General features: G+C 65.9%; 1 protein-coding gene and 1 pseudogene across 1 annotated transcript in view; one reads left to right on the top strand and one right to left on the bottom strand.

Annotated features, from left to right (window-relative positions):
* The window catches only part of Cacna1h (calcium voltage-gated channel subunit alpha1 H), a 52098-nt gene extending 35835 nt beyond the window's left edge, over positions 1-16263 (top strand). The window contains 27 exon segments of the mRNA XM_047533469.1: positions 904-1346; positions 2628-2779; positions 3453-3638; positions 4034-4151; positions 4227-4382; positions 4508-4598; positions 4702-4910; positions 5631-6048; positions 6421-6520; positions 6630-6753; positions 6834-6902; positions 6981-7165; positions 7263-7389; positions 7465-7590; positions 7665-7754; positions 7857-8049; positions 8495-8512; positions 9642-9793; positions 10428-10537; positions 10673-10806; positions 11080-11150; positions 12367-12445; positions 13076-13197; positions 13261-13687; positions 13772-13932; positions 14535-15507; positions 15510-16263. Coding sequence (XP_047389425.1) covers positions 904-1346; positions 2628-2779; positions 3453-3638; positions 4034-4151; positions 4227-4382; positions 4508-4598; positions 4702-4910; positions 5631-6048; positions 6421-6520; positions 6630-6753; positions 6834-6902; positions 6981-7165; positions 7263-7389; positions 7465-7590; positions 7665-7754; positions 7857-8049; positions 8495-8512; positions 9642-9793; positions 10428-10537; positions 10673-10806; positions 11080-11150; positions 12367-12445; positions 13076-13197; positions 13261-13687; positions 13772-13932; positions 14535-15507; positions 15510-15580 — 5105 coding nt within the window. The 3' untranslated portion in view covers positions 15581-16263.
* Positions 16264-22794: 6531 nt separating this feature from the next.
* Positions 22795-24004, bottom strand: LOC124970535 (tryptase beta-2-like; annotated as a pseudogene).
* Positions 24005-24215: the final 211 nt, after the last annotated feature.

Genomic DNA, 24215 nt, shown 5'->3' with positions numbered 1-24215 from the left:
TCAGTGGGTGGACTGAGACTGGGGCAGTGTGGGAGGAGAAGTTGAGGCACAGGGTCCCCCGGGGTCAGGAGTGGAGTCCCCCAAGCCCAAGCCCCTTGGGCCAGGAAGCCCCAGGGGGAAACACGGGGCTCCTGGTTGGTTGGGTCCCCTACTGTCCTGGAGGCCATGCCAGGGCCTAGGCGAGAGAGCAGGGGCATGTGCTCCCGCGTGTGCAAGGAGGACGGACGGGGTGTCGCACCTGCCCTGTGGGGAGGTGGCGGTTGGGAGGGCAGCTGGGTGGGTGGAGCCGGTGCCACCGCGTGTCCTCCTGCCAGTGAGTGGTATCGTAGGGGTCGGGGCAGTGCAGCCCGGGCAGATGAACTTCCCTGCCCACGTGTGTGCGAGTGCCACCCTCCCACCTGGGGTGTGTGCTCCCAGTGTGCCCGGCCATACGTGTGTGTCCAGATGTACCTATGAGAGTCCCCAGGGGCATGCGTGTGTTCGCGTGTGCACCCAGAGGCACACGAGTGTGCCCAGGGGTGAGAGGCTGTGCGCAGGTGCCTGCCTGTGTCCTGGCTGTTGTCGGGTGCAGCAGACTGGGCAGTGCATGGCAAGACACTTGCTCTGGACTCTTCAGAGGCCGGGGGCCGGCGTGAGTGTGGTGGCACTGCTGGCTGCTGTGGGGCTGCAGGACGCTCCCTGTGCCTGTTTTCCCTCTTCCGAAGATGCCCGTTGTCCAGGGCACCCTCCGCTGCCTGCTCCAGGCCTCTGTGGAGACCCCCTTCCCACCTGAGGCCCCGTCACAGCCTCCCGGGTCAGGAGGGCAGGTCTTTCTGGGGATGCTTCGCCCACACCCCGTGGTGTGGGTTCTTGGTGCCCTGCGGCTAGTGCTGTGTGAACCCGGCTCCATCTGTGTCCCCACAGGACTGGGCCGGGCCTCCAGCCGCCTGTCGGGCCTGAGCGTGCCCTGCCCTCTGCCCAGCCCCCAGGCGGGCACGCTCACCTGTGAGCTGAAGAACTGCCCATACTGTGCCGGCGCCCTGGAGGACCCCGAGCTGGAGCTCAGCGGCTCCGAGAGCGGAGACTCGGACACCCACGGGGTCTACGAGTTCACGCAGGACGTGCAGCGCAGCGATCGCCGGGACCCCATGCGGCCACCCCCCGCCGCCGACACAGCAGGCCAGGGTGGCATGGAGTGCCGGCCACAGCAGCGGGCAGCCCCGGGCGGGTCAAGCTGCCTGGGCCGCCTCTGGGCTTCCTTCAGCGGCAAGCTGCGCCGCATCGTGGAGAGCAAGTACTTCAACCGGGGCATCATGGTGGCCATCCTGGTCAACACGCTGAGCATGGGCGTTGAGTACCATGAGCAGGTGGGGCCCGCAGGGGCAGCGGGCGGGGACGCCAAGCTCGGACATGGCCACTAGCGAGCCACAGAGGCCTGTGTTCTCCTCCAGGCTTCTCCTCTTCTGGGTCCCTGAGGGCCAGCGGGGTGGCAGCAGGAGGGAAGGGTCTGTTGTAGGATTTTCACCTTTTGCTCAAAAGAAATGCTCGTGGTGCCTCAGGATAGGCTTTTGCTAAGTGGTGGATGTGGACATCATGGCTCCAGCCCGAAGGTTCTCCCGGTCAGGATGGGAGCCAGGAGACCCCCAGAGACCCCCAGATGAGGGCACCCAGAGGCGGTGAGCCCAAGGGCAGTTAGCCAGCTGTCTTGGCCTATGGAGTAGACCCTTCTCAGCACTTGCTGGGAGAGGCAAATGGCCCAGACCCCGGCCATGGCCATGGGGGCCCCTTGGTGGTTGGAGCAGGCCCCCATGAGGCGGCTCCTGGGCCCAGGAAGGGGGCAGAGGGGGCACCAAGCACCCCTCGCCTGCCTGGGTGCCACAGCTCCTCACACAGCTGACCTTTGTCCCTGGGACAGGGGCCGCACCAGGGTGGGAACGGCGGGTCCAGCAGGGTGGCTGCCCTCTCCTGGGGGTCTCCCGGGGTCCAAGGCTGGCTCTTGTTGCCATTGCGCTGAATCCCCTTCAACAGCCAGAGTGGCCTCCTCATCCCCAACCCTCTGGGCTCGTCCAGGTGCTGTTTCCCTGGAGCCACCTGGGGGAAGTGCAGAAGCTGTTGACCTCAGGCAGGCCCAGCCGGGGCGGTCCTGGAGGGGAGGGTCCAGGCGTTTCTGTGCACAGACGGCACTGCTGCAGGTTCACACGTCCAGGGCTCACCTGTGCACACGTGCTCGGCCACACTGGACACGCAGGTCCCCGCAACTCACGCCCAGCAGCAGAGGCCTCGGGGCTCTGCAGGGAGGGCGGGTGGGCTGCCAGGCCACTCTCCTGCTGCACCCAACAGCCCCGGCCCCACACCCAGCTCTGATCCCCATGGCCTGTGCCAGGCGAGGGGTCTCTGGAGGCCTGTGGCAGCCCCCAGGCTGCGCTGTGATGGCAGGAAGGTCAGACGGTCTGGGGAGCCAGAGGCAGTTCGTGCTGGGCCAGGCAGGTCTGCTGTCCACCTGGAGGGCACCCCTGGGGCGCTGCTTCCCTAGTTCATGGAGAGCAGGTTCTGAGATGCTGCACAGCCCTTGGTGCATCCAAACCTGCTTGTCCATCAGTGCCCAGAAGGGCGCCACAGGGGGCCCTGACCCCCTTCCCTGCCCACAGCCGGAGGAGCTGACCAATGCGCTGGAGATCAGCAACATCGTCTTCACCAGCATGTTTGCCCTGGAGATGCTGCTGAAGCTGCTGGCCTGTGGCCCCCTGGGCTACATCCGGAACCCCTACAACATCTTTGACGGCATCATCGTGGTCATCAGGTAGGTCCACGGCCACCCAGGCCAGGTGTCCTGGGAAGCTTTGCTCTTAGGCAGAAACCTCGAGGAGCAGAGCACCATCCACAGGAAGGAGTGTGACGGTGGTTCATGTGGGCTTGGGGCCCTGGCCACCTCAGGCTCCGGACAGTCCCCCCCAGGAGCCTCGTCCCTCCCACAGGCACCGTGGGGTACACATTAGGGCAGCCACATCTCAGTGGGTGTTGTAGCGTCTGGAGAGCTGGTCCCTGCAGGCACTCAGGAGGAAGGGCAGCTCGGGCTTCGTCGTGTTCTCCTCTGGGGCGTTGGCTGTGGTAAAGATCCAGTGCAGAAGGGCAGGGGAATCTGAGGGCAACCTCCGCTGCCCCGGAGGACACAGCCCTCAGGAGTGCAGGGACAGGCGAGAGGGAGCAGAGGAGCCGGACCTGGCCACAGAGGTCAGGACGGGAGGCGCTAGGTCAGGACGCCTCTGACCTGCTCAGAGCCCGGGTTTCCTGGGGACTCAGGAGCTGGGCAGCCTCCAGGTCCCATGGCCAGTCAGGCTGCTGAGCCCCTGGTCACCTCTGCGGCCCGGCCTGCTCCCAGACATGCGGTAGACCGGAGGCCATCCCGCCTCTGGGAGGAGGGCTCCAGGTTGGGACGGCCGCACTGACCCACAGCCTGGCGCCCTGACCCGCAGCGTCTGGGAGATCGTGGGGCAGGCGGACGGCGGGCTGTCGGTGCTGCGCACCTTCCGGCTGCTGCGGGTGCTGAAGCTGGTGCGCTTCCTGCCGGCGCTGCGGCGCCAGCTCGTGGTGCTGGTGAAGACCATGGACAACGTGGCCACCTTCTGCATGCTGCTCATGCTCTTCATCTTCATCTTCAGGTGGGCGCCCGGCCATGCCCGTCCCCACCCGAGCCCCCAGAGCCAGCTTCGTCACGCTGCCCGCACTCGGGCAGCACCGCTGAGCGCCAGCTGTGTGCTGGGCTGTGGCTCTCAGACGGGCGTTGGGCATGGCGTCCTCAGGCAGATGAGTTGGCAGGCTCCTGGGGGTTGCTGAGTGCCCCATGTGTGCCGGCCTGGGCCTGGGCCTGGCTCGGGGAGGATGGGCAGCGCAGGCAGGCTGGCTCTTGTGGCCAGCCAAGACTGAGATGGGTATCCCAGGCCCCAGCCACTGTCCAGAGGCGGTGCCTCCACCGTCCACCGTGGTTCTGGGTGTCTGCTTCCTAGCCGCGGGTGCCTGGGAGGGGAGTGGTCAGAGCACCCGCTCCCGCCCTCAGCATCCTGGGCATGCACCTCTTTGGCTGCAAGTTCAGCCTGAAGACAGACACCGGAGACACTGTCCCTGACCGAAAGAACTTCGACTCCCTGCTGTGGGCCATCGTCACCGTGTTCCAGGTACGCCGGGGCTCTGGGGTGGGCAGGCCCCGGCGAGGGCCGAGGCCAGGGCCTGAGAGCCTGAGCTGTGCCCAGATCCTGACGCAGGAGGACTGGAACGTGGTGCTGTACAACGGCATGGCCTCCACCTCCTCCTGGGCCGCCCTCTACTTCGTGGCCCTCATGACCTTCGGCAACTACGTGCTCTTCAACCTGCTGGTGGCCATCCTGGTGGAGGGCTTCCAGGCAGAGGTGAGGCCCGGGCACGCTCGGCGGGCAGTCCTAGGGCCCTTCCGCACGCCTGTCCCCTCCCCATGGCCTCCATGCTGGCGAGCCCCGCCGTGGGAGCCTCACGGCGGCCCGTGGGTCGGGTGCAGGGTGACGCCAACAGGTCCGACTCGGACGAGGACAAGACGTCCGCCCGCTTCGAGGAGGATCTCGACAAGTTCAGAGTGCTGCGAGCCACAGGTGTGCGGGCGCGGCCACGGGTGTGGGGGCATCCGGTCCTGGCACGGCCGGCTGCGGGGGTTCCCGTGGCCGGCCGGCAGCTCAGGAGGCCCACCCCACCCAGAGATGAAGATGTCCTCGCTGGCGGTGACCCCCAACGGGCACCTGGAGGGCCGAGGCAGCCTGCCTCCGCCCCTCATCATGCACACGGCAGCCACACCCATGCCCACCCCCAAGAGCTCCCCGCACCTGGATGTGGCCCATGGCCTCCTGGACTCACGTCGAGGGAGCAGCAGCTCTGTGGACCCCCAGCAGGGGGACCAGAAGTCTCTGGTAAGGATCGTCCCCTGCGCTGGCCCTTGTGGTACCTCCTGCCCTGAGATGAGCAAAGGTCCATGGGCCTCGTAAAGCCCCGGCCATGCGAGTCTGGGGGACGCAGACTCTGTGAGCAGGCCAGGGCAGCCGTCCCACAGACGAGCTTCAACCGAACCCCGTGTGGTCCCTGCAGGACGCGGCCGAGGTTGGCCCCACTGGGGAGGGAGGCAGATGGAGTGGAGGGAGGGCGTGTGCCTCTGAGGGCTAGGACGGGATGGTCAGGTCCTGTGGGGCAGCCACGGGAGCCACAGGAGCCAGCCCATGCCCAGGTCCCCACGAGGCCAGCAGGGAGTGAAACTCGGCTCCTGCTAGAGGGCTGAGCGGCGTAGCAAGCGGAGGAGAGGCCCGGGCCTGGGTCCGGTTTTGCACCCTGAAGGGGCGGCCAAGTCTCTAGCAAGTGCAGGGGTGGCCCAGGGAAAGGGCATGCACCAGGCCCCGCATGCGGGGCCCTCCCGCTGGCCCTCTTGGGGCACAGCAGCAGGGCACCCCTCTGGGCGAACACTGGCACTTGGAGCCCCAGCTGGCTCAGGTCCACCTGAGAATGCAGTGTGGACGGTGTCCTAGTCATAGGGCAGCTTGTGTGTGAGACCTGCTGGCCACAAGCCTGGCGGGCGGCGGGAAGGGCCTGCCTGCCAGCAGGCGAGGGGCCCCAGCGCGCGCTCCGCTCACGCCCGCCAGGCCAGCCTCCGCAGCTCGCCCTGCGCCCACTGGGGCCCCGGCAGCGCCTGGAGCAGCCGGCGCTCGAGCTGGAGCAGCCTGGGCCGCGCGCCCAGCCTCAAGCACCGCGGCCAGCGCGGGGAGCGCGAGTCGCTGCTGTCGGGCGACGGTAAGGGCAGCACGGACGACGAGGCTGAGGACGGCAGGCCAGGCGCGGGCTCCAGGCCCAGGGCCTCTCCCGGGCCCCGCGCCAGCCCACTGCGGCGCGCCGAGTCCCTGGACCACCACAGCACGCTGGACCCGCGGCCCGCTGCCCTCCTGCCTGCCAAGTTCCACGACTGTAACGGGCAGACAGTGGCCCTGCCCAGTGAGTTCTTCCTGCGCATCGACAGCCACAAGGAGGACATGGCCGAGCTGGACGACGATATGGAGGATGTGAGTGGGAGGACGGCCGGGCCCCAGCCAGACCCGCCACTGACCCCACCCCGTCTTGGGGCCCGTCGTGGGTCAGGGCAGCGGCTAGCCAGGGGCGGAGTCCACCTCCAGGGATCCCAGTCGGCCCACCTGCCCTCAGGGCCAGGCCTCCCTATCGTCAGCCAGGCTGGGCGGCTCAGGGCTGAGTTCCCCAGGGCCCCACAAGCCTGCCCACTGGCCAGGGGACTCCCACCGTGGTCACAGCCCCTTGCCCAGGAAGGTGGGAGGGTGAGGCTCCTGACAGGGTGAGGAAGAGGCAGCCCCAGCAGGCACCTGGGTGGACCAGCCCCGGGAGGGCAGGCAGGGCCGCTGGGCTGAGGGCTGCTTTCCCTCCGAGCTGCTGGCTTCCGCCTACACAAGGTGCTGGAGCCCTACACACCCCGGTGGTGCCGCCGCCGCGGGTCCTGGGCGCTCTATCTCTTCTCCCCGCAGAACAGGTGAGGGGTGGCCCCAGCCTCGCCCCACGGGTGACCTCAGGGATGTGGGTGGGCAGCCGCTGGGCCAGGCTGTGTGGGCCGCTGGCCATGCTCACCGCCGCCTCCCCAGGCTGCGCGCCTACTGCCAGAAGGTCATCGCGCACAGGATGTTTGACCACGTGGTCCTCGTCTTCATCTTTCTCAACTGCATCACCATTGCCCTGGAGAGGCCGGACATCGACCCTGGCAGCACCGTGAGTTGCCCTGGGAGGCCGGCCTGGGCAGGGCGGGCAGGCGGCGAGCGTGCGGCCCTCCCACTAGCCTCTCCCTGCAGGAGCGGGCCTTCCTGAGCGTCTCCAACTACATCTTCACAGCCATCTTCGTGGCGGAGATGATGGTGAAGGTAGCGTCCCTCCTACCCCACGCTGCCCGCCCACAGCCCGGCCAGGCCTTCCCACCTATCCCACCGCACTGCCCCCAGGTGGTGGCCCTGGGCCTGCTGTGGGGCGAGCATGCCTACCTGCAGAGCAGCTGGAACGTGCTGGACGGGCTGCTGGTCCTAGTGTCCCTGGTGGACATCGTCGTAGCCATGGCCTCAGCCGGTGGCGCCAAGATCCTGGGCATCCTGCGGGTGCTGCGCCTGCTGCGAACCCTGCGACCTCTGAGGTGGGGCGCAGGGGATGGGAAGACGGGTGGGGCACCACAGGTCCAGAGCAGCCTGGAGGCCAATGCTGACGACCACACGTGCCCTGTGCTGGCCCAGGGTCATCAGCCGGGCTCCGGGCCTCAAGCTGGTGGTGGAGACGCTCATCTCGTCGCTCAGGCCCATCGGGAACATCGTGCTCATCTGCTGTGCCTTTTTCATTGTCTTCGGCATCCTGGGGGTACAGGTGGGTGGGCCATCCCTGGGGTGGACGGGTCTGGGGGCCGCAGGGCGGTGCCCTGGGTGACGCCGCCCTGGTCAGCTCTTCAAGGGGAAGTTCTACTACTGTGAGGGCGCGGACACCAGGAACATCTCCACCAAGGCCGAGTGCCGCGCTGCCCACTACCGCTGGGTGCGGCGCAAGTACAACTTCGACAACCTGGGCCAGGTGGGCGGGGCGTGCGCGGCCTCCCAGGGTGGGCTGACCACCGCGAGGCCGGGCGCTGACTCTCCGCACCGCAGGCGCTGATGTCACTGTTCGTGCTGTCGTCCAAGGATGGCTGGGTGAACATCATGTACGACGGACTGGACGCCGTGGGCATTGACCAGCAGGTGCGAGGCTGGCCGCCCCGGGCGGAGGGGCCCTGTGCCTCGGGCTCCCCCGGAGGGGCGGGGCGAGGCGGGCCAGGGAGACCCACGCCTGGTGTGCCGCAGCCCGTGCAGAACCACAACCCCTGGATGCTGCTGTACTTCATCTCCTTCCTGCTCATCGTCAGCTTCTTCGTGCTCAACATGTTCGTGGGCGTGGTGGTGGAGAACTTCCACAAGTGCCGGCAGCACCAGGAGGCGGAGGAGGCCCGGCGGCGCGAGGAGAAGCGGCAGCGGCGGCTGGAGAGGAGGCGCAGGAGTAAGGCGCCCGGGGTGGCCGTGGCGGTGGCGGGTCCGTACCTGCACACACTGCCCTGCCGCGGCGCCAGCTCCTGGCCTGCAGCCCCCGCCCCGAATGGCTCTGCACGCGGCCCACCTTGCATGGGGGCCGGGCCTCATGAGGGGCCAGCAGGCGTGGGCAGTCGGGGCGCCCACTGTGGCAGGAGGCAGGGTTCCCTCCCGGAGGGGCCCAGGGAACGCGACAGGTTCATCCCGTGGGTCCCCTCCGCGAGAGCCATTAAGCTTCCTGTGAGACAGCTCAGCCCGCAGCTTGGGAGCAGGAGGGCTCCCGCTGGCAGGTCCCCAGTGTCCCCACCCCGACAGCCGCCAGTGACCCCGCCCCCGCAGACCCAGTGGCCCCGCCCCCACAGACCCCCAGTGGCCCCGCCCCACTGCGGCCCTCAGACGTCTCCTTGTCTTTCCAGGCACTTTCCCCAGCCCAGGTACCTGCCCTGCCCGCATGCTCAGCCCGCTAACGCTGGCCGGCCGTCACGCCGCATGGGGAAGGAATACAGGCTCGCTGGGGTCCCCCAGGGTGGGCACAGGCTAGGGCCAGGTGCCAGGGGGCGGGGGGGAGGCTGTGGTTCGCTTTCCAGTGTCCATGCCGCTGCCCCCGCTCTGGCCTGTCGCTCTTCGCGGGTTGCATGCGTGTGTCTCTGCTGAGCCCTCAGGGACGGAGGGTCCCCTGGCTCTGCCAGCTGTGGCTGCTCTGTGTTCTACGCTGGCTGCCACCCCTTTGGCCGGCTTAGCTGAGCTGAGCTGAGCTGAGCTCTCTAGTGACTGCATGCCGGACCAAGGAGCATGAGGGTCCGGGAGGGGGGGTCATTCTGGTCAGCACCTGCTCTCCCTAGCCCTGGGCTCTCAGCCTGAGTGCATGGTTCTGTGCCGAGGTGGTCCCGGGTCACAGGGCAGCCCATACTATTCCCATAGGAATCAGCAGCACCACGGGGCTGCTGTGGGCAGGGCACTTAGCAGACAGACTTGCGGGGCATGTAGAGGGGGCCCCAGGGAGGTCCTGCCTTCCTGTCATGAGGTCACCCCTACTGACCTCAGAAGGGCTGGGGCCTGGCTGACTCCAGACCACGGATAGTTACCAGGGGCCCATAGGAGGATGTCCCAGGAAGGGACTCTACCTGGTGGCTAGGATGCATCTCTGCCCAGGCAGGGCCCATGGGGTCTGGGCTTAGAGATTGAAGAGGGTCCGCCCTGCCCAGTCCTTCATCCCACTGCTGGTCCAGGGCCAACATGGCCAGACCTGCTGGCCAGCCCCAAGTTCCAGGAGGGCGGTTCTGGGCAGGGGCCCAGGTAGGACCCAGGGAGGCTGCCTCAGCTTCTGTGCCTTCCCTGGGGACTGCCTGGACCTCCCCGTCCAGGAGGCCAACTTGCCCCCCGGGCTCCCTGCAGTCCCAGCCCACGGACTCTCACGGAACTGCCTCGCTACAGCAGGGGTCCCTTCCAAGAGAATCCCCTCCGGCCTCCTGCAAGCCCCCAGGGGGCCGCCCAGGACAGCTGGGCCCTCCCGGAGCTGCCCCACTCACTTTGCCGCAGCACTCACGGCCCCTCTCCCCACAGAGGCCCAGCGCCGGCCCTACTACGCCGACTACTCACAGGCACGCCGCTCTGTCCACTCACTCTGCACCAGCCACTACCTGGACCTCTTCATCACCTTCGTCATCGGCCTCAACGTCATCACCATGTCCATGGAGCACTACGACCAGCCCAAGGTGGGCCCGGTGGCGAGTCCAGCCCAGCTTCGCTGCTGTCCAGCCAAGGGTGTTCTTACGGCTGGGCCGAAACCCACAGTGCTTTCCCTACAGTGCTCCTTGGCAAGGGCTGGCCCCAGCCCTGTGCTCCCCGCACCCGCGTCCCAGGGCTGTGGCAGGGCTCCCCTCTGCCCGCAGCTGGGCGTGGAATGGCAGAGTCTTTAGTCAGAAGCAGCTCAGCCCGCGGAACGATCCTTGCTGTGGAGCTGGGCGCACAAGCATGGTGGGGTGAGGCCTGCATCTTCCCTAGCCTGTCACCTTTGCTGGGTGACACTCCCCAGGCTGGTGGAGACCGGCATTCAGTCGGTGCCCAGTGGCCGTGCTTTGCGAGGCATCCAGGTCAGCAGAGCTGGGTCCACTGCGGCCAGGTGCAGTCACAGGCCCGAGCACCCTGGGTGGGCACTTGTTCACGCACTGCGTCCAGTGCCACCTGTGTGCTGTACTAGAGATGGATGACCTGGATGACCTGGCTGCCCAAGCAGGCACTGCAGAGTGGCCTGGGCTGGGCCCTGTGGCCACAGGAGGCCACGTGGACAGGTGGAGGCTGCAGGGAGCGACCCAGGACCCCTCCAGCAAGCTTGCCCTCTGCCCGCAGTCGCTGGACGAGGCCCTCAAGTACTGCAACTACGTGTTCACCATCGTCTTCGTCATCGAGGCGGTGCTGAAGCTGGTGGCCTTTGGACTCCGGCGGTTCTTCAAGGACAGGTGTGGCGGGGGGGCCCTAGCGGCCCTGGGGAACCTTGGGGTCTTCTGGAGTCCTGGTTGTCAGGCAGGAGACCCCTGCTCTGGCCCTGGCTGGGTTCTGGGGTGGCATGCAGAGCTGCGCCCTCTGCTGGCCAGGTGGAACCAGCTGGACCTGGCCATCGTCCTGCTGTCCATCATGGGCATCGCGCTGGAGGAGATTGAGATGAATGCTGCGCTGCCCATCAACCCCACCATCATCCGCATCATGCGTGTGCTCCGCATCGCCCGTGGTAGGTGGCCCCACCTGTCCACCTGGGGTCCCCTAGACTGTCAGTTTGTCCCTCTGGTGGTCTCTGAGGCCTGGGCCCAGCAGGATGTGCCATGGACAGGCCCGAGTTCCCTGCCTGTGCCCAGCGCCCACCTTGGCTGTGTCCAAGGTGTCTGCAACTGATGGGGTGGTCCTGGCTTCCAGACAGGGAGCACAGGGGTGGTGTCCAGGGCCTCTGGACTGTCGCGGGGGTGGGGCGTCAGCATGACTGTTAATGCTCAGCTTCTGGCCCTAGTGCTAAAGCTGCTGAAGATGGCCACAGGCATGCGGGCCCTGCTGGACACTGTGGTTCAAGCCCTGCCCCAGGTAGGTCAGGGTCTGTGCACTGCCCGAGGGTGGGCATTGCATACCCTCAAAGGACAAGGCCTCAGGGAGGGCCTAGCTCACCGTCCTTCCTCCTCCCTCACACCCTGTGTGTGCAGCTCAGCCGAGCTGTACGAGGGGCATGGGTCATCCACCTTGGCTTGTCTCGGGCAAGAGCAGTGACCAGTGCCTTCCCTGACCAGTGCGCCTCCAGAGGCAAGGGTTTGCAAAGAGCTGGGGAGGGGCCGAGGCCAGTGGGGGCCGAGGTGGGCTTGATGCGGGCAGATGACCATGGCCTGACCTGGGGGGCAGCCTTGGACCGGCTCAGGCCCAGTGTCTGCACTTCTGTGCCTGCAGCCCTACCTGGTCCTTTCTGGCCTCAGGCGGAAAGGTACCTATTGCATGACCCTGACTACACAGTGCCCAGTCCCCCTGTGCCCTCTTGTGCCCCCCTGGCATGGCCCAGCCTGCTGGCCATTCGTCCCACCACCTGTGTGCCATGCCCTGCCCTGCAGCTGATGACCTAGAGCCCAGCTGTGTGCCTCCTCTCCTGGACACCACTCCCCTGTCCCCTGCCCTGTTTTCAGCCACCTCCCCTCTGTGTGCCCGTCCCCCACACACCCGCCCCACCAGCCCTCCACCCCCACCATCTTCAGCAGAGTAGGAGCCCCAGCGGCGTGATATTCCCAAGTGCTGACTGGTGCCCCACCCTCTGCCCAGCCACCTGGCCGGGCCCAGCAGCAACATCTTGTGGGGTCCTGAGTGTTCAGATGCCGTGAGGGCTGGGCAGATGCTGGGGGAGGCAGGGACAAGGCCTCTGGTGGCACTCCTGTCCACTGAGCACAGACCCAGGGCCTGTGACGGGGGCCCCTGAGGTGGAAGTGGCCCCTGTGCAGTGTGAACAAGAGCCCTCAGCGATACCCTCTGGTCCTCGGGAGGAGCCCCTGCTGGGAAGAGGGTGGACATCCCCAGGGCAGCGGCTCAGAGGTGGACAGTTAGGCATGAGCTGTGGAAGGGTAGAGGCTGGGGCATGGGGAAAGGCCAGGCCAGCTTGGGAGGGGCCCTGAACCTGGGGCAAGGACAGGAGGCCCGGGAGGGTCAGGGCTCAGGACCAGGTCCAGGCCCTCCTGGGCCCTCACTGCCTTGCCTGGGCTGGGTGTGGGAGCAGGCCCGCGGCTGCGGCCGAGGGCTGACCTTGTCCTGCTTCTCTCTCGTGTAGGTAGGGAACCTTGGCCTTCTTTTCATGCTCCTGTTTTTTATCTATGCTGCCCTGGGAGTGGAGCTGTTCGGGAGGCTAGGTGAGTGGCCGCGCCACACACTCTGCTGGGCACCCCGGGCCCCACGGGGCGGCCGGGACGGCGCCCGGTGTTCCTCCACCCACACAGGCCTGCGGCTAGCTCGGGACCCTAGCCCTGACCCAGGCAGGCCACAGCCTCCTGGTGTCCTCGCCCCGACCTGGCCCGCCAGCCTTCACCCCATGAGGTCAGCGATGCGTGGCTCGGGGTCCTCCGGAGGCAGCCCCAGGCGGCTGCCGGAGGGCGTTGGCACGCACCAGCTTGCTCGCCAAAGCCTCGCCCTGCACCCCGCGTGGCCCTCTCCAGGAGGCCGGTGCTGGCGGCGCGTCCTCTGGGTTGTCACTTAAGACCCTGACCCCGTCCAGAGGCCCTGTCCAGTCTGAGCTGGGGACCCTCCAGAGACAGCCCTGTCCCTGCTGGGCCCTCTGGTGGGCTGTCTGGGAGGTGGCCCCGCGCACGTGCAGCCCGGGACAGACAGCACCCCCGCCCTCCTGCCAGGCTCAGCAGCCAGGGCGCCCCCGCCCCAGGGGGACCCGTGGCTCCGCGTCCCGTTCTGGGGAGTGGGCGGGCTCCAGGGCGCAGCCAGCTGGCCTGCGGTCCTGCGGGGCACTGAGGGCAGGGCCTCGCCTGCAGAGTGCACTGAGGACAACCCCTGCGAGGGCCTGAGCAGGCACGCCACCTTCGCCAACTTCGGCATGGCCTTCCTTACGCTGTTCCGCGTCTCCACCGGCGACAACTGGAACGGCATCATGAAGGTAGGGCGGGGCCTGCCCCCGGGCCGGGTGGGCGGGGCCAGCGCTGACCGGCCGCCCCCGCAGGACACGCTGCGGGAGTGTGCGCGTGAGGACAAGCACTGCCTGGGCTACCTGCCGGCGCTCTCGCCCCTCTACTTCGTCACCTTCGTGCTGGTGGCCCAGTTCGTGCTGGTCAACGTGGTGGTGGCCGTGCTCATGAAGCACCTGGAGGAGAGCAACCAGGAGGCCCGCGAGGACGCCCAGCTGGACGCCGAGCTGGACGCCGAGCTGGACGCCGAGCTCCAGCTGCAGGTGGCGCCCGGGCCCCCCGCCCGGCCCTCGCCCCCAGACGGCCCCGGCCTCCGGGCTGCACGCAAGGTGTCCGTGTCCAGGGCGCTCTCGCTGCCCAGCGACAGCTGCATGTTCCGGCCCGTGGCCCCCGCCGTGGCGCCCCACCCTCACCCACTGCCGGAGGCTGGGGTGGAGCCCCGTGTGGGCAGCACCTCCTCAGGTGTGACCCCGGTGGGGCAGGACGGGCGGGCGGGAGGGGCCTGGGGAGGGCGCAGGCCCCGGCTCAGACGCGTCCCTGCCCCAGGCTTGGCCGCCTCTGCTCACTCGCCGCCCCTGGAGCCTCGTGCCTCCCCGCAGGTCCTGCCCGCCGTGTCCCCCCCTGCCAGGGGCAGCGACCCTCGGTGTGCCCTCTCCCCCCGTGGGGCACCCCGCTCCCCCAGCCTCAGTCGGCTACTCTGCAGACAGGTAGGGAAGCCTGGCCCTGCAGGCCTGGGCTCCTTGGGGTTCCTCCTCTCCATTTGATGTCAGGTCACGCTGGGGCCCAGGGTGGGAGGCGCAGGACCCTGAGGCCCGAATGCTTCCTTCTGCCACCTGGCAGACCTCAGGGCAGGCCCAGCTTGTGGTGGCAGAGCTGTTCCCAGGGACCCAGGAGTCCTCCTCGGGCAGTAGCCTTGGGCCCTCATGGTGGCAGAGCGCTGGCCCCGGGGCCCTCGCTGCGCCTGGCCCGCGCAGCCTGACCCACAGCCCCTGCCTACCCGCCCCAGCTCGCATGGCCAGCAGGAGAGCCCCTTACCGCCTGGCAGCTCTTGGGGTGTCCTATCCCCAGTGTCAAGATGGACTGTGGGGCTGGACAGGAAGGTGCCTGGGCCCCGCCCTGGTCCCCTCAGTGTCCCTGGGCCCTCCGTCAGCTCTGCCCGCAGAAGCTCAGACCCCCAGGCTCCCCCTACTGGTAGCGGAGTCTGCATGTCCTCACAGCCTTGCCGGAGGCTCCCACGCCAGCAGCTCCCTGCCCCATCTCACCTGCTGGCCAGAGTCCTGTTCCTCACCTTGAACCTGTGTCCCTGCAGGAGGCCTTGCACAGAGAGTCGCTGGAAGAGCAGGCTGATGGCCCTGGGGACAGTGCCCCGGGATCCACAGAGTCTGTTGAGAAGGCCCCGGCCAGGCGGGCGTCCCTGGGGGGCTCCCCACGGTCCCCACCCTGCTCCCCACAGCCCGCCAGCATCCGCACTCGCAAGCACACCTCCGGACAGCGCTGCACCTCCGGCCGGCCGCCAGCCCCTGGTGGAGACGAGGCTGAAGCCTCAGACCCAGCTGACGAGGAGGTCAGCCACATCACCAGCTCTGCCCAGCCCTGGCCGTTGGCCTCGACCCACAGCCTTGCAGCCTCCCCTGTCACCTCCCCTGTGGCCCGAGGGGCAGCAGGCAGCGGGCAGGACCTACATAGGTTCTGCAGTGTGGACGCTCAGGGCTTCCTGGACAAGCCAGGCCGGGTGGATGTACAGAGGTGGCCCTCCATGGAGCTGGGCAGTGGGGACAGCCACCTGGAGCCCGGGGAGGCCAAGGCCTGGGTCCCTGAGCTTGAGCCAGCCCTGGGGGCACGCAGGAAGAAGAAGATGAGCCCCCCCTGCATCTCTGTGGACCCCCCCGTGGAGGACGAGAGCTCTGCCCGGCCCCCTGCGGCAGAGGGTGGCAGCAGTACTCTGCGGCGCAGGACCCCGTCCTGTGAGGCCACCCTGCACAGGGACTGCCTGGAGTCTGCAGAGGGCCCAACTGCAGGAGGGGATGCTGCGGCCAAGGCAGAGCGGCGGGGCCCGGCCTGCTGGGCAGAGCACCTGACTGTGCCCAACTTCGCCTTCGAGCCACTGGATGTGGGGGGCCCTGGCGGAGACCCTGTGCTGGACAGTGGCCACAGTGGGACCCCAGAACCCAGAGCTTCCTCTTCAGGGGCCATAGCAACTCTAGACCCCCATGAAACAGAGGCTTCCTTGCCCTCTGGAGACACCCCAGAAAAGGACCCGGGACTGTTCCTCACAGTTCCCCAACCCCACTAAAGAAACTGGGGTCCCTCCCGGCCACCCCTGCCCCAGGCAACAGTGCAGACAGACCCATGTAGCTTGGGTCGGTGCACCCAGGGCTCTGGCCCTGGGATTGGAGCACCCCCAGGGTGATGGCCCCAGGTAGGCCGTGAGCAGACCCTGCTCGGGCCTGTGAGAGGAGGGGCCTGGGGAGGGCGTGGATGCAGGGAGTGGGTGGACACTGTCCTCTCCACCTGGGGAGCAGCCTCGCGGTCCCACACGCCTGCTCCGCACAGATTCAGTCTGGGGTTTTCCTGAGTTTTGTCACCACTACCCGAGGTGCTGGGGCCAGGGGAAGAGGACCGGAAGCTCTCGCGTGGAGGCCCGCAGCTCTGGCCGCACTGACCCCTGGTTTCGTAGGGAGCACGTGCTTGGGCCTCTCACCGGTGTGGCAGCAGGCGCAGTCCCTCAGGCCACCGCAGCCAGCGCCACTTTTGCTCAGTCTGAGTCCGTCTTGTCCTCTGTCACCCCCAGTGCACTCCACCCATGTCACTCCCCGCCCCGTCCCCTGAGTGTTCCAAAAACATCCCAGGGACTCTGGGAATGGCCACATCACCAGGGAGACAGGAGCCGCGCAATAAGATACCTGCCCCACTCCCAGGGGCCGTCCACCCAGGGTTTTTGGCCTGGGGATTCAGTGGATGCCCTTTGTTTTGTTCTGTTTGTTTTATAAATCCAGGTTAAATGTTGCAATAATCTGATACAGAAAACTCAGCTTCTTAAAGGGAAAAGGGAGGGCCGGGAACAAAGCAGAATAAACATTAACTTATTTAAGAGGCGTTCCTGTGTGTCAGAGTCAAGGGCCAGAGGCCAGTAGGGAGGTGGCGAGCCAGGTTCTGTGCGGCCAGCACCTGGCCACCAGGCACAGGAGACCAGCAGCAGTTGGAGGCCAGGCAGGACGAGCCCAGCCAGGAGAGGGGGCCAGGGGAGCCCAGGTTTCCTGGCCCCAAGCCCCCTAATTCTGGGATGTGGTGTCGGGTCCAGTTCACATAGGAATGTGGCTGTAGATCCCAGGCTGGTCCAGCTGACCACGCCAACCTGTGACTAGGTCCCGTCCACCTGGCAGACCAGTGGCCCTCAAGAGTCATTCCACAGGGCAGAGCAGGGTGAGGGCTAGTGGTGGTTGGTGGGGGGCCTTGCTGGACTCCAGGCCCCCAGCACCAGCATGGTGCCACTGCCTGCGCTGGGGTAGGCCTGGCTGCAGGCCTCTGTCCACCATGGAGGCTCTGGGAGGGGCAGGTTACGGGGAGACGGGAGCACCAGCACCTGCACTGGCAGAGTGCGGAGGGGCCACACCCCTGCCAGGTCCATGTACAAGGTTTGTGGACCAACTTCTTCCCACCAGGGTCCAGAGGATGGCAGGGGGCTCATCACCGCCCTCCTGTGTGGCCACAGCCCTTCACCCGGCTCCTCGTCCCAGGGTGGAAGTCAGCTGAGGCTTCTGGGAAGCAGATGGGCAGGATCTGGCTGCAGAGAATCACAGGGGTGCTCAGTTGCACCAAGGCAACGTCCCCACTGGACCCCAGTAGTCCTGGGGGCTTGGAGTACAGGACAGTTTGCCCCGTGGTGGAGAGATGGGAGACTGGTCTTCAGCTCCGCCAGGTGGACTGGTAGTCAGATGAATTCAAGGACCTGGAAGGGCGGGGTGGATGGGTGGGGGGCGTCCCTTCTGGGAGACAGCCAGCTGCAGAGGCAGGAAGTCAGTGTGCAGCCCACCAGACCCTGCCCCTTCAGGACCCGATGTCCAACTTGTCCCCCTGGAGAAGCAGGTATGGAGCACTGACTGCCGCTCAGGTTCCTGCTGCCCTGAGCTAGGTCCTGTCCAGAGGGGTAGATTGCAGACTTCAGCAATGGGGAGAGAGGAAGCCACCCCTCCAGAGGTGTGCAAAGACGTGCAGAAGCACTTCGTGCTGGCTGGGCTCTGGAAACTTCCAAGGCCAGTACTGACCGTCTGGTGGCCAGGAAGGCCTCAGAGCCCCGGGGCTGCTCGCTGCCAACCAGTTGGGAAGACTGTACTGTGGTCCTCCTTGTAACCGAAGAGGAGACTGGAGCTCAGGTTCCAGGCTCAGGAGTGAGTCAAAGGCCAAGAGGCGTCCTCTGCACTGTCAGTGTGTCCCTGGGCCTGGACATTCACACTGTCCCCACTCACCCCGGACACACCCAGAGAAACTGTGGGCAGCTGTGAGCACCCACAGGCCTGGGCGGGGACCCGCCACAAACGTGCACTCCCCTCAGGTGGAGGCTGGCCTGCCATGGCCACATGCCATGGCCACATGCAGCATGGCCCCCACGATCCAGTCCCCTGCATCGGAAACCTGGGACTGGACACCTGAGCTGGAAGAGAAGGAGTTGCTGCTGGCTCTCCAGAGGCCAGCATCCTGCCTGCTACGGCCTCCCCACCTGTTCCTGGGGGTCTCCTTCCTACATCTTCAGCTTCTTATCTGCTGGGCCCTCTCCAGAGGTATTGTGGGTACAGAAATGACACCCAGAAGCCCAGGTGGTGGTTTCTAAGCACCTTGCAGGGCTCCTCAGGGTGACAGAGGTCTGGACCAGGGCAGGCAGCCCCAGGAATCAAGGGGGGCTCAGAATGATGGACCCTAGGAAGACCCAGGCAGCCAGGGGAGGGAGAGGAGGCTGCCCATCCAGGGCGGGGCTTGGAACTAGGCAGGTGGGTCACCCAGGTGGCAACTGTGCTGAATGCCAGCAAATCGTGGCTGTCGTGGTCAGGGTCTTCTTACGTAAACTTCACTCAGATAGTCAAAGCTAAGTCACAGAGGTCAGCATGCAGGGCCCTCCCTGGCCAGCTCTGGGTCCACTTGAGCTTCCACATCATGGCAGCAGTAGATGAAAACCTGGACGACCCGGTGAAACAGGAAACTGCCCGCTGGTGGAAACGGGGCCCCTTGTCCCGGAACACACTGACACCAGGGACGGCAAGATGACCGGCTAAGCGGGGAGGAGCCAGGGCAGGAGATGGTAGGCGGACTGTGAGCGCCACGGCCCGTGTGGCCTCACGGTGTCTCCCCAAGGACGCAAACCAGCTGCCAAGGGAAGCAGTGCCGCCCGGCGGGAGTGGCCCCCAGCTCCGCCGGGGCACTCGAGGACACTCCTGACGAGCAAGTGGCCTTGCCCGGCCTGCAGGCGCCACCTGGGAAGCCATGATCCATCAGGCCTGGCAGGTGGGGCCAGGACAAGAGGGCTGGTTGCCAGTCATCTTCCCAAGCCCAGGACAGGTGAGACCAGCCACGGGCCGTAAACAGCAGCTGGGAGGCACAGCACTGCCCAGCCCACCTCGCCCCTCCAGGTCTCCCTGAAGGGGGAACTTGCCCAGGTCCAGGCACCGCCGGCACCCCTGACCTTGTGCCTGGCCCTGGGCTGACTGCCGGTGTGCGGGCCAAGGAGCACCAGGACCTTCCATGAAGAGCTCAGCCTCCTGAAGCACCAGAGTTCCTGCTTGGGGCTGCCAGCTCCCGGTGCCCCCAGGACCAGGCATCTGGCTATCAAGCTTCAGTTCTGTGGCGAGTGGCAAATCCAACAGCTCCAGGCAACCAGAGTCAGTGGGTCCACCCACCTGGCCAGGACGCAGGTGTCCCCACAAGTCCACCATGCCCACGACCAGGCTGGGTCATACACCAGACACAGCCAGGAGCAGCAGGCAGCCATGGGCCCGAGGCCGGAGCGTCTGCCCACTGCAGGCAAGGATGGTCCACCCTGAAGCCTGGACCTGTAGGGTGGTGTGGAAATGACCACACACCTGCTGCCCTGGCAGGGAGTGAGAAGGAGACCAGAGCTCCACCAAAGGCCCCACCTGTTCCTGTATCTCCATGTGGACACTACAGCCCAGGCAGCAAGTAGATTGGGGGCAAAGTGAGACCACAGAGGGACAAGTTGGGACCCAGGTGTCCCTGTTGCAAACCCAGAGTGTGGATGGGGTCAATGCCACCCCCTCCAGGAAGGCTTCCCTGTTTTCTGCGGGGCACACCTCCCCTGACAGCCTCCGGGAGGGAGCCCAGTCTTCAGGGTTCTCCTCCCGAGGCCCAGATGCCTGGGGGAGACAGCCCAGGACTCCTTGATGACCTGCCCCCGATGTCCTGTCCTTACATCTGTCCCCGGGGTCCCGTGTCTCCACCACAGATCAGACGGGCAAAGCCCCGCAGCTGCCCAGTGCAAGCAGGGCCTCCTGTCTGGCTGGAGCCCTACGACAGCTGACTGGGTCTGGGCGCAGCCTGAGACTTTCCCACCCCGTCCCCAGCCCCATGCATGGGCCGGGGTTGCAGGGCCCCACCAAGACCCCCTAGGGCAGCGCCCCTCTTAGATGTGGGGAAACCGAGGCAGGAGGCGGTTGCCTGAGGGTGCAGCAGGCTGTGGCTCCACACGGCCAGGGCTCAGCCCCCTCACGCCAGCACCTGGTCCTGGTGAGGCTCGGGGTGCACGGTAAGGGTCTGGCCTGGGGATGAGCGGGCAGTGTGCTGGGCGAGGCCCGCCTCCCTCCCACGGACCACACCTGGGAGGTGGCCGCTGGGGGAAGGTGGGACCTGCCTGGCCAGCCCAGTGCACGGAAGCTGGTCGGGGTCCAGGTGTCCCCAGCCCAGGCCGCCCCTACCCGGGGCCCAGCAGCCTCATGTCGCCCACTGAGAGTGGGGCGAATGGTCTTCATGGAGCCAGATCCTGAGATCTGACCCCCAGGAGGGGACTTCAGGGCCTTCACCTGTGCCAGCTTCATCTTTAGGGACCCCTGCCCCTCATCCCTGCTGCCCACAGAGCCCTTGACACCCCAGATCCCAGGCCTGCTGTTGAGGAAGACACCCCACATCATCCTGTTGACCCCCTTGGCGTCCCTGTGATAGCTGATGCTTCCCCTCATTGGACAGAACCCAGGGAGGGGGCGGCCTGGCCGTGGCCATGTCCCCAGCCAGCAGGGTCTTCTCTAGCCCAGACCCCAGGAGAGCTTGAACTTGGGGCTGCGTCTGTCTGCAGTGAGCTGGCCATCTGGACACGTCCCTAGGGAGGAGCCCTGGATGGTGAGACAGGGTCTGGGCCCCACCTCCATGGCCCCAGCTCGCCCGGCCCGAGAGGCCGACACACTTCTGTCTGTCAGCTGCAGTTGGGCCGAGCTGGGCTGAGCTGCTCAGGGATCCAGGACCAGATAAGAGGAAAGCCACCCTGCCCTCTTCTCCAGACCTGCCACGTCCCCACGATGTCACCTCTCCTGGGACACCTTGGGCCCTGGTCCCCCTGTGCACAACCTACAATCTTGTCGAAGGACATCTGAATGTACTCACTGGAGTTTTAACACTCAGAGGAGGTCACTGCCCCCTGCGGTGACCCCTGGAGAGAGAGGTGGGCCGTGGAGTGGAGGTGGGGAGAGGAAAATATCTCCAGGTTTATCTCTTGTTCTTATGATGGGCACACATCATGTTTGTCAGACTCCTCCAAAAGATCACTTCCAGAGATTCTGAAGATGAAACCAGCGTATTTGTATTTGAGGACTAAAAGGCGAGAGAAGCAAATATTTCTTTAAAAAGTATCTTCTCAGCTAGGTGTGGTGGTGGTACACACCTATGATCCCAGAGACTCGGGAGGCTGAGGTAAGAGGACTGCAAGTTCGAGGCCAGCCTCAGCAACTTCGGGAGACCCTATCTCAAAAGAAAAAGAAAAAGATCTAGGGCTGGGGTTGTGGCTCAGTAGTAGAGTGCTTGCCTAGCATGTGTGAGGCACTGGGTTTGATTCTGAGCACCACATGTAAGTAAATGAATAAAATAAGGGTTCATCAACAACAACAAAAAAATTTTTAAATAAATAAAAAAAAAAAAGATCTGGAGGTGTATCTCAGTAGTAGAGCAGCACCCCGGGTTCAATTCCCAGTACCACCACCTACCCAAAAAGTTTCTTCTTGCCCAAAAAGCCTTAGAATCATCCCAAAGGAGGGTGCTGGCTTCTCGGTCTTGTTTACAAGCATAACCATGTCTAAATACACAGCAGAAGCAGGACCTGGTGAGTCAGAAGCCAAAGCCTCTCCCAGCAAAGAGCAGAGACAGAGACAAACAGAGGGTTCTTAGGAGGCAAACCTGGGCCTCTCTGCCCACGAGTTCTCGGGGGTGCGCTGCCCCTGGGAGGAGGGCCGCCTCGCAGCCTGCACACGACATGCTGCGTGCCCGGAGGGAAGGCAGGGTTGGACTCCGGGGGAAACCTGCAGCCTGGCTGTCGCCTCATCCCAGGAGACCGGATGACAGCAGCAGCACAGGACTCCACAGGAAAGGGCACAGGCCAGGGTGAGATGTCCACTCGAGGAGGGCTGCATGCTTGAAGGCACGGCCCTGGGGACCCCAGCCCAGCCCTGGACGGGGACAAGGGGACTCACGGCCCAGCCAGGTCCCAGGCCTGGAGAAGGGCTTGTTCCAAGGGAGCACTGTCCTCCTTGATAATCACAAAAACGCCACAGACCCGGAGAGAGGCCACTGCACGTACACACGGCAGGAGGCTGAGGCACAGGTCGGTTGCTGGGGTGCACCGTGGCACACGTCTGGCGCCCCAAGAGGAGAAGGCCGGAACCCAGCCACTCCCCTCGCCAAATGCACATGTCTGCACAGCTCAGCTGCCCCAGTCCGAGGGCCTGGAGTGGAGCCCTGCAGCCCACCCGCAGCAGCCCACCCGCAGCAGTCACAGGAGCCTGCGCGGGGGGAGAAGGCATGGCCCTGCTGGCCGTCATGGGGCGACGCTCAGGGGAGGCCAGCCCTGGAGGGGCTCCAGGCAGACCAGAGAACGCTGGAGTTAGGCAAACGCCTTGCACCCCGGCGGGGTCGGGATGGGGCTCTGCCCGCTGACCAGGCTCTCTCTCTCCACCTGGCTGCAGGCGCTGTCCTCTACCTTCCTCTTGTCAGTCGCCCGCCTTGTTCTGCCTCCCACTCACCACAAAGAGAAGTCGGCCTAGGGACCAGGCGCTGGCAGGGAGGCCCCACACACCACCAGAGGCCAAGCCTCCAGCCAGGGACCTCACAACTACAGCCGCGGCACCCAACCCTAACCGGACCCTCTCTTCCCTGGTGACACCCACAGCCACAAGCACAGTGACCGCCATGATGCTTTCCCTGAACTTTGAGGAGACCCAGTGGCCGGGAGGATCAGCACCGGCACCAGCAGGCTGGGAGGGGTGGAGGCTGCAGGGCAGGGGTAGAGGGGCTGGGAGGAGGAGGATGCCCCTGGAAGGAAACAGCACGGGGCAGGAGGGACTGACCCACCCTGCCCATCTGGCTCAGGGGACCTTGGGGACTTAGCGGTGGATCCAGTCCACGTCGTGGGTGAGGCAGGTGTAGACGCCTGGCCGGTTGGGCTGAGCACAGCCCTCGCCCCAGCTGACCACACCGCCTGCAGCCGGCCCTTCACCTTGCAGACCAGGGGCCCTCCGGAGGCCCCCTGGGGAGGGCAAGAGTCAGTGCCAAGGGGCAAGCCCCGCGTGGGGGGCACAGGGACAAGGGCCCGCCTGGCAGGAGTCACGTCCTTTATTCCCAGCACACAGCATGTGGTCGCGGATGACGTGAGCGCTGTCCCTGTGGAGTCCCATGTGGTACTGCCTGTCACAGAGGTGGTTTTCCACAATGGGATTTTCACCTGCTTCAGGGGAACTGGTGGTGGGAGGGGCTCTGGGGTGAGAGAAGAGGGAGCAGCCTCAGGAGGGAAGGGAACCCCGAGGCTGGGCTGCACTGTGGTCCGTGCCCTCCCGCCATCACCACCATAATCCACATCGCCCCAGCCTGTCCCCCAGCACGGGGTCCCCGAAGGGAAGGCCTCCGAGGCTGGGGGCAGGGAGACGGGGTACACACGGCCGGAGAGGTTCACAGGCTCCCCCAGCTCCAGCAGGGCGAGGTCAGCCCCGTCGTGGGCATCGTCGTGAGCATCGTCGGAGCTGGGGTGAGGGATGACCCTGCTGAGGGGCAGCAGCTGGTCTCGGGAGAAAAGGTGCTGCTCGCGAAGCTGCACTCAGGGCTTCTGATCTCCCTGGGAGAGGACGGCCCACTCAGGAGGCTGCAGAGTGCCTGGGGCCACAGGGGAGCCACCCACCCGCCTGCAGTGAGCAGCAGTCAGCACCCACTGCGGGTGGACGAGGGAGCCCCCGCAAAAATGCTTCCAGTATCTGGTGTTGACTCTCAGGTTCACTTGCCAGGGCCACCTGCTCTCAGGGGCCTCCTGTCCCCCAACAATGCCCACGTGCTCCAGAGCTGCGCCTGGCGCTGGGGCAGGGGGTACCCTCAGCACCAGGGTGCAGGCCAACCCCTAGATCAGCCTCCCCTGTGCTGGGGCAATGCGGGGCTTCTCTGAGTCCACCTGCCCCAGCCTATGCAGCATGGGGCAGGGGGTGGCCAGGGAAGGGGCAGGGAAAGGGCAGACCCAGGGCAGGACTAACCAGGGGGCCCATGGACCAGGCTGGACAGGAGGGGCAGTACCAGCACCAGTAGGTTCAGCATCTGGAAGGAGTGAGCAAGGCCAGCATGAGCCCAGGCAGGGAACAGCACTGGGCCAGGTTGGCAGAGCGCGGGAGGCAGAATGGAGCTGGGGCCCATGTGGATCAGGGCGCTGGTCCCAGACCCCTGGTCTGGACCTCAGGGCTCCAGGGCTGAGCCTAGCCATTCTGCTCCAGGGTGACACACAGATGCCAAGGGTTCTGAGTGAGGGACA

Source organism: Sciurus carolinensis, chromosome 18, assembly GCF_902686445.1.
Source record: "Sciurus carolinensis chromosome 18, mSciCar1.2, whole genome shotgun sequence".
Taxonomy (NCBI): domain Eukaryota; kingdom Metazoa; phylum Chordata; class Mammalia; order Rodentia; family Sciuridae; genus Sciurus; species Sciurus carolinensis.
Note: the sequence above shows the minus strand (reverse complement) of the source record. Positions and strands in the feature narration are given on the sequence as shown.